The sequence below is a fragment of the Pygocentrus nattereri genome, chromosome 24 (genome assembly GCF_015220715.1).
Source record: "Pygocentrus nattereri isolate fPygNat1 chromosome 24, fPygNat1.pri, whole genome shotgun sequence".
Lineage (NCBI taxonomy): Eukaryota > Metazoa > Chordata > Actinopteri > Characiformes > Serrasalmidae > Pygocentrus > Pygocentrus nattereri.
The window spans coordinates 10435838-10454090 of record NC_051234.1 but is presented as its reverse complement, the minus strand read 5'-3'; the positions used below and the strand labels follow the sequence as shown (position 1 = coordinate 10454090).

General features: G+C 38.2%; 1 protein-coding gene and 1 long non-coding RNA gene across 2 annotated transcripts in view; one reads left to right on the top strand and one right to left on the bottom strand.

The window, feature by feature from the left end:
- Positions 1-3064, top strand: part of cpne4a (copine IVa) — a 149276-nt gene extending 146212 nt beyond the window's left edge. Inside the window, exon 16 of the mRNA XM_037534248.1 lies at positions 2276-3064. Within this exon, the coding sequence (XP_037390145.1) occupies positions 2276-2407 (132 nt within the window). The 3' untranslated portion in view covers positions 2408-3064. The remainder of the gene's footprint in view (positions 1-2275) is intronic.
- The window catches only part of LOC108412598, a 30477-nt gene extending 12443 nt beyond the window's left edge, over positions 1-18034 (bottom strand). Inside the window, exons 1-3 of the long non-coding RNA XR_001856672.2 lie at positions 17967-18034; positions 17354-17442; positions 4803-4922 (exon numbers count right to left, since the gene is read on the bottom strand). This is a non-coding gene — a long non-coding RNA (uncharacterized LOC108412598). The remainder of the gene's footprint in view (positions 1-4802; positions 4923-17353; positions 17443-17966) is intronic.
- Positions 18035-18253: the final 219 nt, after the last annotated feature.

Sequence of the window (18253 nt, the reverse complement as noted above, 5' to 3'; positions counted from 1 at the left end):
ATGAAAATATGCATTTAACATAAAACTACGCAGAATCCTTGACAACTAAATCTGATCTCAGCTGTGTGAGTGTTCAGTGTTTCACTTTTCACCTTTATTCCATTCTTTTCAGTAGACTCATTTTCAGTTCCTCATAAAATCTGCAGACACACCTCCAAAGTTCAGTTTTAGTGCTTCTCACATTCCAAGAACACATTTAAACTGCTTCTTTAACTTGCCTCACTGTCTGTTGTTTGCAGTCAAATGTGAACGTAAATTGAGCGCCCACAAATTTCAGTTTTTTATGATTCATTGGGGTTGTACAGTTGGAAAAATGGAGAGCTTGCCTTCTTTCTTGTCCAGCATGTATAGGTTAATGTCCACTACAGCATCCCTTTGCTTCAACTGTCAGAATGCTGCCTGTGCTGTATTATAATAATGCAATGTGATTGGCTGAAAGGCATCCCATGAATACCAGTATCCTGATAATGGCACTGTGAATGAATGTTTTACTCCGCCTAATTAGCTTGTAATGTATCAAAGACAAGCAACCATTTAAAAAGTAACAGGCACAGAACTTAATTACAAGTAATGATCTTGCCCAAAAGAACTATAACAGCAAGCGAGCAACGAGTGGCATGAGCCTTGCTTTTTAATTTGGAACTTTGCATCATGCCTAAGTTCCACCTTAACTACTGCAGTTAAACCAGCAACCTTTCATCAAAACAGCTAAAGAGCCAAAAACTAATGCAAGAGGTGGAGAACCTCAGCTTTGGGCCCCAGGCTGCAGCACACCAGAGTCAATATCTCACAGTATAACAGACTTTTGTGTGTTCTGTAAAACTGAAATGTGATGATGCAGGAAATCAGGTGTCCTTAACTTGAAACCCTTGTGATTATAGTATATTAATTATAAGTATATTCAGTATAGTTTCAACAACAGAACAGAATTGGATGTGCCGGACTGAGACAAATAAATTTAAATTAAAGCAAGCAGTGAATGCCTTTAGTAAGAAATGTGGCGCATATATGAAAACAAGAACTAACTTGGTGCTCCAATATGTTGAGGATGGTGTTGGGTAATGTTTGTTAGCTATGTAGCTAGTTCCTTTTAGCACTTATACTAGCAAAATGAGTGTTTTATTGCTGGTGATTTGTGAAGATCATCACGCTGCGTAACTCTACACATAATTCTGTGAAACTGCAGCCAACAGGCCCTTTTCACATTTCTGTATTTTTCTGCTGGAAGGTCATGTTGCAGGTCACGCAGCTTCTGCTAAAGCAACGACAATATGAGTAGAGTGTGTACAGCTCTCTCAAACTTGAAGCAAAAAGCAACTTTATTTCAGTTTCAGTGGTTTGTCAGCTGATGAGCTGATGAAAAATGGGTTTATGCAAATAATAAAGGAATAAACTTTGTATATGGAATAAAAGAACGTCTGTCTGCATTTCAGCGCTGCTGACTAAACTTAACCTGAAGTTTGTGCTTTGAAGTTGCTGTTTCAGCCGCTTTTAGAGGAAGTTTTAGGGAGAAAGTGAAAAGTTGTCGGTATCTGAGAGATCGAACGCTCAGCAGGCAGATGTTCATACACTGGAGCCAGTATTTGTGTAAAACGTCTAAAGTGGTGCTTCAAGCCTTGTTGACCTGGCGCACCCCCTGCTGGCCTGTGTGTGTGTTTAGCTTTTTGCCACTTTAACTAGTTTATTGTTAGTGAGCTGCTTCAGCACCTCCAACATGGCTAATCCGGCGTTTTGGTTATTTTCACCTCCATTGATTTAGCTCTCTGTAGATGGTAGCTGAAGTTACTGTGCTCTGATAACTGTGAAGGAATTTTTCCATGAATCTTTTAAATCCTTAATTACTTTGGACTCCACATTGTTGGGTGTTTGGTTCTCCAACAGTTCTAGCAGCATCCTTAAATTTCAATCTGGGCAACTATGACAAAGATAAAGTGAGAAACCTGTGGTGGCAGACGTGATACAGACGCCTGTATTTCTGAGGTTAATGACTGACTAAAAAGTAACAGCGGAACTTGTCTTACCCAGCATTTACACACTTCCGTTTCTTGTGAAAAGGGCCCATTGTGAGTGTGCAGCTTTGAAGAAATACAACCAGTGTTAGTAAACGTAGGTAGCAGGTAAAGTGGCTAATCAGCTAGTCTGGCCACTTTAGGATTGTATTTTAATAGCGGCAAACAAGAAAAGACAAATCATTACCCGTAATTATTTGTGTGACACAGTTCATGATTGTGACAGATGTATGACTCATATGTACCAACATTTTCTAAACCCACAGGCATCTCCTGCAGCTCTGGCCAAAACCGTGTTGGCCGAAGTCCCTAACCAAGTGGTGGATTACTACAACAGCAAGGGGATCAAGCCGAAAGTTCCCTCAGAGTTTGAAGCCCCGAGGACGTTTGGCCACTGAGCCGCTCTGCTCAGGCTAACGCACTGCCCGCTATCTAATAGCACGTTTCTGTCAATCCTATGACGTGAACTCTGTTCCTCTATTTATTTGCATGTGTGGGTCTGTGGGGCTTGAATAGTAGGCTACCTGTTACAGCAGTACTGTGCCAATTAAGGTTTTTCTTCTGGAAAAACAAGCAACCACAAACAATCTGACAAGCATGTTTTGGCTGGGAGTTAACGGAAAAATAGCATACACCTAATGGATATTAGTTCCCTCCGTTTCTGTTTTTTATAAATATATATTTAAAGGTTTACTGAGATTTTGCTAAATTTCTTAACATTCTTACCTTGTAAAGCATTTTGGATCCTTGAGAATGAATAGCTACCTGTATTAGACACTGAATGTATGCACCTTAAAGAAAAAAAACCCTCTTTTTGCAGATGAGACAGATGCATGACTGTATTTTGCATGTTAATAATAAACAAAACTCTTTCGCCGTGTTCTGCTGTTTTCTGAGTCAGGGAATCGTAAGTAGACTATGTAACAAGGGGCCTGCTCCCTGTAGTATCCAGTACGTATGGTAAAAGCACAACAGAGTATCACTTTAGAATATGCAGTATTTTTGGTAGTTTATGGTTCTTGTTTGACAATAAAAGCAGTTTGTGTTATAAATGATTCTGCTGTTTTTGTGTGAATTGTGATGGATGCTTTCTGATGTCTGACATGAGTTTTGAGATGCGCACAAAGATCACAAGTTAACCCTTAGAAGTCTTTCATTATTACAGCGGTTTTACTACGTTATTTAGACATAATTACATGTTCATTAGATATACACTCTATAATGACATTTTTGTGTTAGTTTCATGATGAAAATGATGTAAAGGTTTTTTTTCTTTCTGCAAAGCAAGAATACAAACTTTTAAATCAAAATCAAGCCATAAAATATCTCCTGCCTACACACAAATGTGGCAGGATTAAAATTTCAGATTCTGCAAGTGCCACACAAATTTTCATCTGTTTCAGTGATCTACAAGTTAAAAATAGCATCAAATTATACATTTAAGCATTGCAGTCAATAAGGGCGACTTCTAGAGTCACGAAATATATCATGTGACTAAAACACCAGCAGGTTTTCTGTATTCTAAAGTGTTACCCAAATGAATTATTAAACAAACTACAAAAATAACCTGAAAATGCTACAGAAAGATGGGTGCCACAAACTCCTCAAAGCAATGTCTGTGTTTAAATAAATAAATGTTTAAAATAAGAACACAATAAAGAATAAACTGTTTTTAAAAAAAGGCCCAGCACAAATCTGCAGAAAAAAAACTGCACTGACATGTCTGCGTTTACCACCACTGCATGAAATCTAAATCGGACATTATAAAGACAGATGGCATATCAAATTAGCCTATCATCAACTGTACCTAAACCCATGATAAAATCACTAATTAACCTTAAAACACAAAATAAAACACTGCAAAGACAAATCCTTAAATCATCAAAAATCCAAAGGTAAATCAATGAAACAGCTGGAACGGAAAGACAAATTAGTAAATCTCAAAGATCAATCACTAAATCAGTCTAGAATGTAAAGATAAATCACTAAATCAGTCTAGAATGTAAAGATAAATCACCAAATCTGCCTAAACTCAAAGATCAATCACTAAATCAGTCTAGAATGTAAAGATAAATCACCAAATCTGCCTAAACTCAAAGATCAATCACTAAATCAGTCTAGAATGTAAAGATAAATCACCAAATCTGCCTAAACCCAAAGATCAATCACTAAATCAGTCTACAATGTAAAGATAAATCACCAAATCTGCCTAAACCCAAAGATCAATCACTAAATCAGTCTAGAATGTAAAGATAAATCACCAAATCTGCCTAAACCCAAAGATCAATCACTAAATCAGCATAAACTGCAAAACAACGTAAACAGCCATCAGATCAGAACCAAAACAGCGCCTGAATGCGAATGGCCACTGTAGTCATCAGCTTATGTTATTTCATCAGCTAAAATGGAGAGGTGGGACAAGCCCTCTTCCTGGGTCTCAAACAAGTCACTTCTCTCAAAGACACTTTTCATCATATCCTGTATATAATCCAAAGTCTGGTTCTTAGCACAGAACTAATGTAGCTAACAAGTAATAGAAGATTATACCCCACCAATTAGCATCACACCAGCTACATGCCTAAACCATCATACACTCACCTCAAACTATGTAAAACTTAACAAACTATCGCTTTAAACAGCTTTTTAATTCTCAGTTGGTCAGTTGTAGAGTCCTACAAAAGAAGCACTGAGGGATCTATTTTGTCTCTTATTGGGTCCAGCATTAACCTGACTATAAGTCCCTAATTCCTTGGGTCTGACTGGTTCAGAGACAAGTCATGGAGATGTGATTACCTTTATGTTGCTGCATCAAACTACGCCAGATGAAAGGCTGAAGGATGATGGAAAAAGATGTTTCATCCACATGGAGAAAAATATGAATGCATCCCTGTTCACTGGCTATTTTCCTTTTCTCTGTAAACAAATGCAAAAGAGAAAGAAGCTGTCAGGACAGCCGGCATCCACAAAGGATGGATTACAAATCAATACAACTACGAGCCTGAATGCTAATTGTTCGTAAACAAACACCGTATTGTGAGAACTGGAAGTGCATCGTCTCTGCTGTCACTGTCTGATGAGTCAGATACGGGCGTTTCACAGCGGAGAGCGAACACTGTTTACACATACAGCTCATTCACATACTAGAAATGAGCATTTCAAGACATTTTCTGGCTGAATACTCCAACATATGAAAAAAAAATCAAATAAATAGGCAGTCAAGTTACCTCTTACTGAGACACTCAGTGTCAAGCCATTGATTCATCTGTGACTCCTGATTTGGGTGAGATTCATACATGGAATTTATTTAATCAGAAAATTTGTGAATTTTGAGAAGCATTTTTAGTGTCAAATCAGAAATAAAATTTTACTGGAATTTTACAGTGCTGGAGCCTATCCCAGTGGTCATTGGGCGGAAGGCAGGATACACCCTGGACAGGTCGCCAGTCCATCACACACAGGGGCAATTTAGCATGTCCAACTGGCCTGACTGCATGTCTTTGGACCGCGGGAGGAAACCAGAGAACCCGGAGGAAACCCACGCTTACACGGGGAGAACATGCAAACTATGATACGTGATATGCCACAATATTTATTTGTTCAGACATCTGATCAGCTAGAACAGAGTAAAAGAGCCAATACAGCTAGACTAAAAAAATACTATGAAAAACATCAGTGGTTTTATTCAATATTTGGCACCAAAGCCAGTTAAACAGGACTAATTACGCCCAGGTTATAACGAATCATGCAGTTGCTCAGTTGTCAAGTACTGATATACAAGATATGTTCAGAAAAGCATATTGTATTGTAGTTTGAAAGTTTATCACAATAACAATATTCTGTTTCGCATGACAGTCATCACCATTTTGGGGACTGAATCAGGGAGTGAGTGCTGTGCTTTGTGAATGATTCACCTGCAACAGATGCCGAGAGACGAGACAAAGAGCTTTAATTCAGTGTTTTCACTCCAGGCTTGGAGCCACTGCACTGTATAATTTAGTGTTTCTCTGCTGTTCAACACCTCATTCAGTTTCAAGAAGGGATGAATTAGCTAATAATATCAGGTATTTTAACCAGGAAACCACAGTTATGCATTGCAGGGGTTTCACGACTGGAGCTGAACTCTGAACTAACTGCACTAGTAAACTTACAAAATCACGTGTTGAAACACGATGCAGTTTTCCGACCCACGACATTCAGTCCGACATTTAATGTTTCTCCCTTCACTCTGTTTCCAAAGATTTAAATGATGTTTGAAGTTATACCGGCTGTTTGCAGTTCCATTGGGGGGGGGACTTTTTATCTCTCGGCTGATAACATTAGCTAAAGTTCTCTAAAGGCTGGCATTGCTCACATCTGTGTTAATTAGCGGATGTCATTACCCTCCTATGATCACAGTTTTCCTCCTCTTTAGGCCATGGGTCCTTCACCCACCCTGACGTGAAGAGCCGGTGGGCTGTGCTTTTAAATGATTTAATAGACTCTCCAGAATAGGATGAGGGGCTGAGTATGAGTTAAATATAAATGTCAGGAAAACACAAATTCAGTAGAGTGTCCACCAGTTTAAGTGAGATGAGGAGCTCAGGGGGAAACTGTAGAAGAATCACAGCCTGTTTTATCGACTTTGTCATGTAACGTTCTTCTAAAGTAATGAGAGTAATTTTAGTGATCTTTCACCTCTAGTTACGTTCATGCAAAACAGCGAAGACAGAAATTCAGTTCTAAATACAGCAGCCACAACAGAAAAATCATGTGACGGAAACCCTAGGATATATTGTCATATCGCCCAGCCCTACAGCTGACATCTATTCTGTCCATTGAAATGAATAACATGATAGTCTTTTACAGATGACATTACTTTCTCTAGCTACAAAAACCTTTAAACTAAAGTTTGCTCTCATGTGAAATGAGTCTGTTAAACTTACTGAAAAACCTACCCAACTCTCTGACGGTAGACGAGGCAGTGTAAAGTCAATTACTCTGCTCATCCCTGAAAGAAACCATACAGCATATTTGCTCACTACAATATTTAAAAAGAAGGGTTTTTAAGTACACAATGTGGATCTATATGGAACCATATACCCCAAAAAACTTTTGCATGATTATAGTGTTCTTTGCATTGTGAACAGGTTCTTCAGATTGAATGAATGTGCATGAATATGCTATAGATGGTCCTGAGGAGCCCTTTCCTGATACAAAAGAACACTTCAACTATGCAATTTTCTTTACTAAAGAACCCTCAAAGAACCATCTATTTTAAGAATGCAATTTCTTCCTTCGAGAACCATTCTAGAAACGTTCCCTCCTTCCTTCTTGAGACTTTCTGATGGGTGTTCTTTAATTCAGAGTAAGCTTAAAGCTGCTATTTGCTCTGTGGGGTGTAAACAGAGTGTAAACAGTCCAAAGGCAGGTTATTAGCCTAATGAGGTTTTGCTGGAGGGGAAAATGGCTGCGATTGAGGCTGATTAGCTCTGGCACAGCAACTTTGGCCTCCTCACAGCTCTTTAAGGTCAAAACTCACCTTTATTCAGTTCAGTGATCTGTACACTTACAGAAATCTCTCCTGTTTGATTTTCAGACAGATTAATATTTTAATGCTGAGCTCAGTTATGAATGAACGCCTGATGTGCTGATCACTTCAATCAGTGGAGGGTTATGAAGGGGGCAGGAGAGCTGTGGAATATGAGCATCTCTTCTGATTGCTGCAGCTCTTTGTTAATGCCGTAATGTTATAGCAGCTTCAGCATAAACACACCATCTTGCCTGAAAAATGATCAAGAACATTAAAGTAAAATATAAGATCAAGATATTTTGGAAAAATATAAAACAGGGAGTCAACATGGAGGCAGATGATTTTTAAAATCATTTTTCTTTTTTAAAATTCAAGTAATATGGAGTCTAGGCACATTTTAATCCCAACAAGGATAGTTATAGTTGTAGATCCCTTCATTTGAACATTAACAACTACAAATATGCTCAAGAACTGTATTCACATTTTATGTAACTATCAATTCTCAAAACGAGAGGATCAATACTTCAGTATTCAACTGTTCAGAAGCTCCTGTGACTGACTGAGCGAGCGACTGAGCGAGCGACTGAGCGAGCGACTGAGCGAGCGACTGAGCGAGCGAGCGACTGAGTGGGTGAGCAAGCGAGCGACTGGCTGACTGAGCGACTGACATGACATGCTTCAATGAGGTTTTGTAAGAATGAGCCAGCCATAACATTAAACACAAAATGACTTCTTAAAGTATGAGCCCCAATTTCTCAACATATTTCGCAGCCTGTTTAAGGCTTAATTAGTCCTCTCCATTGTCAGTTCTCTTTCCTCTTTCAGGCAATTATTGCCTGTTAAGTGTCGCCATCTGGTTACTTGTAAATCATCAAAGATATCTGACTACATCGCTCTACCGCCCAGACCTAGTAGAGAGTTTTATTATTTTGTAAAGAACTGATGGAAACTAGCATACTTTTGTGTGACATTTCAGTAATTCCGTTCTCCCTTGAATTCCCATGAATTTGTCTCACATTCCCAAAGTACTTACCTCTTTGTTTCCTGCAGGTCTGTTTTTGTTGCACCTACCCATACATACAGTATCATGCTACAGCCTGTGACTGGCTGGTTTGGATGTCAGTCAAATGGCTCTTTATTGTTAAATTAGAGGTTCTTGGCCACTTGGTCTGCCTGATAAGCAGAAGTCTGGCTTGTGAATCTAAGGTCAAAGCTCCTGGTTAGATCAGCTTCTCTTAACCTGGATTACACAGATGAAGCGAGGACTTCAGATCAAATCACACAGAAGCAAATCTTTCCAAATCCATCCAGGCATAAAAAAAATTTAGAATGTGGTGCAGAGCTGTGTATAAATAGGCTGATGCACAGAGAACTGATCTCCAATAATCCCAGGAGAAAATAACAAGGCCATTCAAGTGTGAATGCACAAAGTCCCAAAGCTAAGGCTGCTCAGTGGGAAAGAACAAAGGGCCAGCTTCTTAAACAACCTCAAAAGTTTATATTCATGAGGTCAAATTCCAAAACCTGTGAGAGGTCAGGAAGGTGAAGGAGAAATGAAATGTTCCTACCAGTGCACTGTTTTAAGTGTTTTTTTTTTCCAAACTCATTTGACCACCTGGCTCCTGGGCTAAAGGGTGGAAATGAGCCATGCATCATTAAGAGAGGAAAAAACAGGAAACAATGCGAGGAGAAGAGGAGAGGATGAAATGGGACGATTGAACAGGAGAGGTAACAGGAGTAGGCCCAGTATAAGGGGGTCGTTAAGCGCATTAATGCCCCGTAAACTTCACCATTCCCCACTACACACTGCTGTCTAGTTTATCAGCTTAATACACAAAAATAAATCCATGAATGAGCCTAAAATACAAAGATAAATCCCTAAATCAGTGTAAAACACAATGATAAATCCCTAAATCAGTCTAAAACACAACGATAAATCCCTAAATCAGTGTAAAACACAAAATCAGTCTAAAACAAAGATAAATCACTAAATCAGCCTAAACTGCAAAAATAAGTCAACCAAAGACACAAAGATAAACTAAACAGTCAGAGAGTAAACAGGGCCTCAAATTTCCTCCCCTTTTCTGTCAGCACCACCCATCAATGAAGACCACCAAACAGTGAGACATGGAACAGAAATTTGACATTCCATTTATTTTAAACACTATCATCTTTACATTCTGTGGTAAACCGCACTGTCACACCGTCCAAGTCAAATTACCTTTTAAAACATGTAGGCGACTGATTAGGCCTAATTCACATGCGTGGTAGGAGTGATGTAGTAACATGAGCGCTTGAGCTCAAACATGCTGGCCTTTCATACACAGCGTTTGAGCTGCAGAGCGGAGCAGTGAGAAAGTTATAAAGGCGTTCTTTTTTTATACAGACAGTCACATCAACAAACTCTGCTCAACAAAAATATCATTTAGTGCACCGTATATTGGTATATTGGTCTTCCACAGCATTCTGACTTTGGATTAGGTAAAAGTTTCAAGTCTTGTAGACCAATTGGGAAATCTGTCTGCAGCACTGACTGTCTAGTATTTTGTCATGAATTAAATAAAATTTATAAAATATGTGTTTAAGTTTGTATACAGTTTTCAGTGTAATTTTCTCTGATTTTCATGGCTTGTTTTAGTGTATTTTGTTGCGTGGCACACACGTAAAAAAAAATCTATGCCGGGTCTATTCTATAAATACTGCACCGCTTCAGTGCGACATCTGGGATGCTTTGCTGCTTCAAACGCACAGACTGTTGTGAAAGTGCTGACCACTTAACAAATGAGAAGCAAGATTTTCCTTACAGTGTGTGTGAATAAGGCCTATGTCTAGTAGGGGTCAGAGCAACTGTTAAAGATTTGTGATGTCATTACCTTTGGTCATATAGTTTACTTAAAATCATACCTCCAAAAGAAAATTATATTTTATCTTAATAAGGTGACTGTGTTGTAAATTTAGTATTTTCTTCAAAGCCAAACAGAGCTGTGAAGAAGACAAATCAACATTATCCTTACATTTACATATTTAGCATGTGTTTTTATTTGTAAAGTTGAGAACATTTAAAACAGGCTTTATCCCTGCATCAGTAACACAGGCAGGCCATAATGTTACAAGTTTTCAGCCAGTGACTCTTACTGGCATATTATGGAGGTGTTTCCAATTCCTGTCTGAACAGTGGGTGGAGAAAACCATTCTCCTGTGTGCAGGGATGAGTGTGTCGTCCACTGCACTGACCGATCACTTCTAACTGCATCCATCTCTTCTGACAGAGGTCTTGTTCTCTGCAGAAAGAAACAGCGCATACTGGTGATATTAGTCTCAAATATATTTAATATTCATTAAAAAATTAACTTTTTAACACAATATTTAAAGAGTGGCATTTGGTACTCCATGCATTGATTTATTTGTAATCTTAAAATACTATTATACTAAATAGATTTTTCAGCCACCCCTAATTTCTAGTCACAGCGGCAGTGCTGTTGAAACTGAGGGTTTTCACACGTCTGCTAAGTAACAAGGTCACCCAGTGCTGCACCCAGCCTGACCTCACACTGCTGAAAGGACGTTTATGAGGCTGTTATACTGTTAGAGGTCACAAGCATTTGGTTTCACAGCCAGAGGAACTGAGGGTATTACTATACTATAAAAAAATAGAAAAACTGTCACATATAAAGCTTTTTAGAATTTTTTTTAAACATTTAGCTGAAGCACATGAATTTCTTTGATCAAACTCAAAAGCTTCAGTATAAAAATGACTGCTCATTGATGAACAATATCTTTTTAGTAGAGAACTGAAAGAGTGCCTAGCACACCTTGTAGCATATATTTTACACTTTAAACTGGAGCTGGGCGATTAATCAAATTTTCATTTTCAATTACATGTAACGGCTGGGAGCGTTGAGGCGGACGCATGAGCGGAGAGAAGCAAGATTTATTAAGTGCAAATCCAAAATCAGGGTCAGAACAGCCCATGGTCAGAGAGCCAATATGTGGAGCAGGAGGGACAGACATGACAAAGAACACAGAAATCCAAATATGTAACAAAACACTTCGAACAGAACAAGCAAAACATCCAACACATCGAACAATCAGCACGATCAAACAAAGAACAACGAAAACACAGGGCTTAAATAATCACAGGCATGACAAGGGACAGGTGGGAAACAGGTGAAACGAATCAGGGGCGGAGTCAGAAAACAAGGGGCTGGACTAGGAAGGAACCCAAAAAAAGAATCACATGGACATGTAAACAGATGCACATGGAAGACTGAAACACAACAGGAGCTCATGGACAGGACTGGGAGGGGCCAATCATGACACTACAGTTTTGGATAAATAAGATAAAACATTTATTATTATTTATTGATTTTGTTTTTGCAATTATGCCCTCGTTTGTTTGTTTTTTCTTGTTTTATAAATCCAGCACAGCCCTTTACAGCAGTGTGCTTTTGCTCCTCCCAAAAAAAATTGTCTACATTTTTTTTAGATTTATGTAGTAGTCATTAGGTTGTGAAAGTGCACCATTTATTGTTATATTGTTTACTTACATGCATTATATTTATATATTTAGATATTATTTGTTTTAGTTATCTTTTTTATACTTGTTTTTCAGTTCAAGATTAAAAAGTTTTAAAAGTTTTGTATTATTAAAGTTTAATGCACAACGTGTCCAAACTCAACAATTAATTGTGTTAAATAATCAAGATCCTAATGTTAATAAAATAATTGTGATTGTTGTTTTTGGCATAATCGTGCAGCCCTACTTTAAGCTACAACATATTTACATCCATACATACATATTATTAGTTCTTGTATATTTCAGCTGCCCAGCCTGCTGTATTCTCTTGTGAAGGAATATTTCACCCAAACAGATAAAATGTAACAGGCTGTACAATGAATAAAAGGTAGCAGGACTGACTGGTTTAGGTGAATGCTAAACTGGCCTCATATTTCCTGTATCAACAACGTCAGCACTGCTGGGTGAAGATCTAAATCTAAAATGGCATGAAGTATTGTGCTTTCCCCACTACAGAGAAAGAGCAGGACAAATTCTGTAAGATTGAATGGAGCTAATCAGCTTCCTCAGCAGGAGACAGCACTCAAGTCAGCGTGGGAAACACCAGGAGAGAAATTGATTGAGTGTCCAGATCCTGTAGAGGGCTTGCCAGTCACGTAAATGAGCACAATTACTTGGTGATGGGAAGTTTGCTTCAGTTTGCTATATTAGCCATGTTTACATGCAGCCTTATAATCTGTTATTAATCTGATTAATAACTCATTTGGAATAGAATACGCCCACATAAACATAGACTAGTCTGACTGAGGCCATTCAGAACACAATTTCTATCTGACTGACCGAAGTGGGTAATCCTGTAAATAATCCGAAGAATAGAAGAATAATATCCACGTAAACTTCTGTATCTGATTACAGCCCCAATTCCAATGAATTTGGGTCGTTGTGTAAAACAAATAAAAACAGAATAGGATGATTTGCATATCCTTTTCAACCTATATTCAATTGAATACACTACAAAGACAAGATATTTAAAGTTCAAACAGATAATCTTTGTTATTTGCAAATATTCACTCATTTTGAATTTGATGCCTGCAACACGTTCCAAAGAAGTTGGGACAGGGGCGTGTTTACCACTGTATTACATCACCTTTCCTTTTAACAACACTCAATAAGCGTTTGGGAACTGAGGCACTAATTGTTGAAGCTTTGTAGGTGGATTTCTTTCCCATTCTTGCTTCACGTACAACTTCCTGTCCAGGGTCTCCATTGTCGTATTTTGCGCTTCATAATGCGCCACACATTTTCATTGGGAGACCACTGAAGCCCCGCTGTTGCAACACGTGCAGAATGTGGCTTGGCATTGTCTTGCTGAAATAAGCAGGGTCGTCCCGGTAAAAGACATTGCTTGTGGGCAGCATATGTTGCTCCAAAACCTGTATGTACCTTTCAGCATTAATGGTGCCTTCACAGATGTGCAAGTTACCCATGCCGTGGGCACTAACACTCCCCCATACCATCAGAGATGCTGGCTTTTGAACTGATAATAATCCAGACAGTCCTTATCCTCTTTGGCTTGGAGGACACAACGTCCATGATTTCCAAAAACAATCTGAAATGTGGACTCGTCAGACCACAGGACACTTTTCCACTTTGCGTCAGTCTACCTCAGATGAGCTCGGGCCCAGAGAAGCCGGCGGCGTTTCTGGGTGTTGTTGATATATGGCTTTCACTTTGCATGGCAGAGTTTTAACTTGCACTTGTAGATGGAGCGACAAACTGTGTTCACTGACAACGGTTTTCTGAAGTGCTCCTGAGCCCATGTGGTAATATCCGTTACAGAATGATGTCGGTTTTTAATGCAGTGCCACCTGAGGGATCGAAGGTCACGGGCATTCAATGTTGGTTTTCTGCCTTGCCGCTTACTTGCAGAGATTCCTCCAGATTCTCTGAATCTTTTGATGATATTATGGACTGTAGATGATTAAATCCCTAAATTCAATTGCAATTGCACATTGAGAAACATTGTTCTTAAACTGTAGGACTACTTGCTCACGCAGTTGTTCACAAAGCGGTGAATCTCGCCCCATCAATGCTTATGAATGACTGAGCCTTTAAGGGATGCTACCTTTACACCCAATCATGACACTCACCTGTTCACCTGTGGAATGTTCCAAACAGGTGTTTTTTGAGCATTCCTCAACTTTTTCCCAGTCTTTTGTTGCCCCTTTCTCAACTTCTTTGGAACGTGTTGCAGGCATCAAATTCAAAATGATTGAATATTTGCAAAAAACAATAAAGTTTATCCGTTTGAACATTAAATATCTTGTCTTTGTAGTGTATTCAATTGAATATAGATTGAAAAGTATCTGCAAATCATCGTATTCTGTTTTTATTTATGTTTTACACAACGTCACAACTTCACTGGAATTGGGGTTGTACATTCCCTATCCGAAAGTTTAAGTCCGTTCTGCATGTGCATTCCGTCATAGAGAAAGTTTATACCGTTCAACGTGGTGGAGCAGAAACTGGTCTGCAGAGGAGACAAAGTTTTTGCTCTGACCTTTAAAAGAAGGCAGTGGGTGTGGGAGTCCAGCTTATGTGTCTCAGAACACGACGTCTTCCTCTCGTCCTTCTTTAATAAGGACATGTGAAGGACATTTTCCTGAGTCCGACATCATTTTAAAGTAATTAAAAACACAAGCGCTGCTCACTGCTGCTCATCTCACTCTGACTGGACGTGATGCTGGTTGTCATGGTAACGTCTACACTAGGCGGTTCTCTACGTATGCACTTAATTTTGGATCAGATTACTTGTAGTGAGCAAGTAAATGGAGATTTTCCATCAGAGTGTGGATTAGAGTGAGAATATGAACACCTCAGTCTTAACCTAAAATCAGAATGTGTTCAATCGCATTGGCAAGTCTTTGCATGTAAACACAGACAGTGATGCAGTGATATGGGAATTCTGCTAATATCTGATATTTTTTAATTTGCATATCTGCTAATGCTGATATGCCAATATACACACATTTATAAAATGTAGATTGTGCGACTACATCTTATTGGTTACACATGCAGTAAAATGCATAAAATGTGGATATTTTATTGCAGTGAAACAGAGCCACACCTCAGAGCTCTGTTCTTCTGGAATACAACCAATACATCATCAAATATCAGTTTGAAATGTGTCAAACATCTGTGACAGTTGTTTTAATGATTGGGATGTTATCACATATCTTTAGTACACTGAATCATTTCCTCCAAACCATCCTCATTAGGGCTGCACTGAATAATTAGCATGCTTAAGTTTTAGTCCATGACATTAATATTCAATTCTCTATTAAGTATTCAGAAGCTCCTTCTTTACATTTTCCAAGTGGCCATTAAAAAAAGAGCACAGAAGCCAAAACAAATCATGGGTGTACTTTGGGTTACTGGACAATAAGAAAAATGTTTAGAGTAAATAAGATACTGGTACACTCTGGAAGCCCTAAAGGGGGATGGATTCAATTTTTTGCAGTTTTTTTCCATCATAAAGAGGTATTTTTATTCATTTTCTCAAGATTTGTGATATTTATGTCATTATTGCAACATAATGGACACCTATTTATAAACCCCTTGAAACCACTAGTGGTTCCAAAATGCACTTCGTCATAGTCTTTAGAACTTTCCTATTTCATAAGCTACATTGGGTGGGTATCATATGAGAGCAGTAACTGTGTTCTTTCCAGTCAATTAGATGGGTGATGTAATTTTAAACCCTTATAATAAAAGAAGCTGAAGTCAGAGTTATACATTTTTTTACTGAAACTCAACCCATTGTTCCATAAATCTTGGCTATAAAGTATGCTGATCCACTCTGTAAAAATTATTTTTATAAAATAATATAAAGAGCATCTAAGATTTTTGGCTTTCAGCAGTAAACTGTAAGCATATAGTGTGTAAGCATATGTGTGATCCTAAACCACATTCTGTTAATTTGAAGGGAACTTTTACAAAAAATAAAATTCATGCTTATTTCATGCAATTATTGAATAATTTGCCTTACAATTTGGTCATGAAAATTCAGATGGACAAGCCAAAATATACCCTGGTGAATAAGAGGTTAAGATAACATTAGTTCTGTCATGATAATGGCGTAAATGGCCTTTCGAGATCTCAAAAAAAGACAACATTTGATGTGCTGTAGTAATGATATAAATACCTCAATATCTTGAGAAAAAAACAAATAATTCATCGCATAAAAGGGGGAAGCCTAGAAATCTAAGGCCCTTAGGGCTTCTGTAGTATTGAGATGGTTCTTCATTGAGAAAGTACTGAAATGACTGCAAGAGCTGCAATTTTTTAAAATGATAGCCTACATTATCAAAATCATTGTTTTAAGTTTTAAATGGGGAAATTCAACATAATAAAGACCTTGCGAACTGCCTGTAGATAAATTGAACCAATCAGAGGCAACCAAGCCTCCATGTGTAAAGACATCACAACCAAAACTTAAGCGCACTACATTCAGCTCCTCAAGCCATTCAAGCGAGAAAAAAATTGAATATTCTGGTCCTCTTGGACAAAAATAAACTAGGCTTTCAATAAAAGTAATGTCCTGCACCAAAGAGTTTTGATAATATTAATATAATAACTTCCACATACTATTCAATGTCCCACAGAGCCCCTAATGTGGCATGATGAATATTTTGTAATATTCATGAGCCCACAAACCAATATCCTGAAGCCACAAGTCACTATATGACGTCACAAACTGATATATTGAGGCCACAAATCAATATACTGAAGCCAAGAGCTACTATATGAGGTCACACATTAATATATTGAGGCCACAAATTAATATACTGAGACCGCAAGTTACTATATGAGCCTACAAACCAACATACTGAAGCCACAAGTTACTATATGAGGTCAAAAATTAATACATTGAGGCCAGGAGTTACTATATGAGGTCAAACATTTATATATTGAGGCCGCAGGTTATTATTTGAGTATACAAACCAATATATTGAAGCCACAAGTTACTATTTGAGTCTACAAATGAATATATTGAAGCCAAGAGTTACTATAAGTGGTCACAAATTAACACATTGAGGCCATTAGTAACTATATGAGGTCAAACATTTATATATTGAGGCCACAGGTTATTGAGTCTACAGCCCAATATATTGAAGCCAATAGTTACTATATGAGGCCACAAATTGATGTACTGTGGCCACAAATTATGAGAAAGTTAACTTGTGACCCCAGTGTCTTAAATCGTGCCTTAAATTAAAAAGATTATTAAAAAAAAAAAAAATCACAACGTCAACTTACGGGCTCCGTCACTTCCAGTCCCTGGTTCAGTGTTTTTCATTTACCAAAACAGGCGGAAGGTGGCTTCTTGCTTGAGCTTCAGGTTCCACCTGAAATGGAGCAGCAGTTACATGCCAGGCGGCAAAATTTACAAGTGCCTTCATATTTGACCTTTGTGCGTGGCTATAATTACACATCTATTGGTGAATCTGCGCCAGGAGCAAATTAAGAAATTTTGTACATCCATTTCTGTGTTAAAGCTTTTCAGTTTTATCTGAATCCCACTGGTGCTGTTCTTTGGTTGCCTCGTCGTTTTTTTCTTTTAATATGTAAATGTAGAGCTTTTATTATCCCATTGTTATACTGTTCTTATATGAATGATTAGTTGCAATAAAAAAAATTAAACCATGCAAATTCAAGACAAGGTAGAACGAGAACTTCGACTAGCTAACGCTAACTACCAAACTGGCTAGCGAATAAGACGCCAACCTCAACTTCATGTTTACCAGCACAACCATGAATAAAAACGTTAACAACTTAATCGGTTCTTAATCTACACGCTCCTCAAACTACCTTATGTTTACTTATATGTACATTCGAGCGTTTATATCGTGTTTTGTGTAACTTAAGTTACCTGTAGCATTTCCCGCGCTACCTTGGCGGGCGTGCACGCCATTAAGCAGTAGTGACAGAAACGTAAAGACCACGAATTCGTTCCGCCTGCTCGTCTCTCATGAAAAATAGGCTCTGAAACTTCCCACGTCGTTACATTTTACATTTATCCAGACTGTAGAATATCCAAAAGTAGTTTTTTGTAGACTTATCAATCATTTCTGTGAAGATTTTTGTACCAGTTCGTACGATACTCCTCTATATTGCCATACGTAAACATCCATGGCTACTGTTACTGTTAGAGTAATT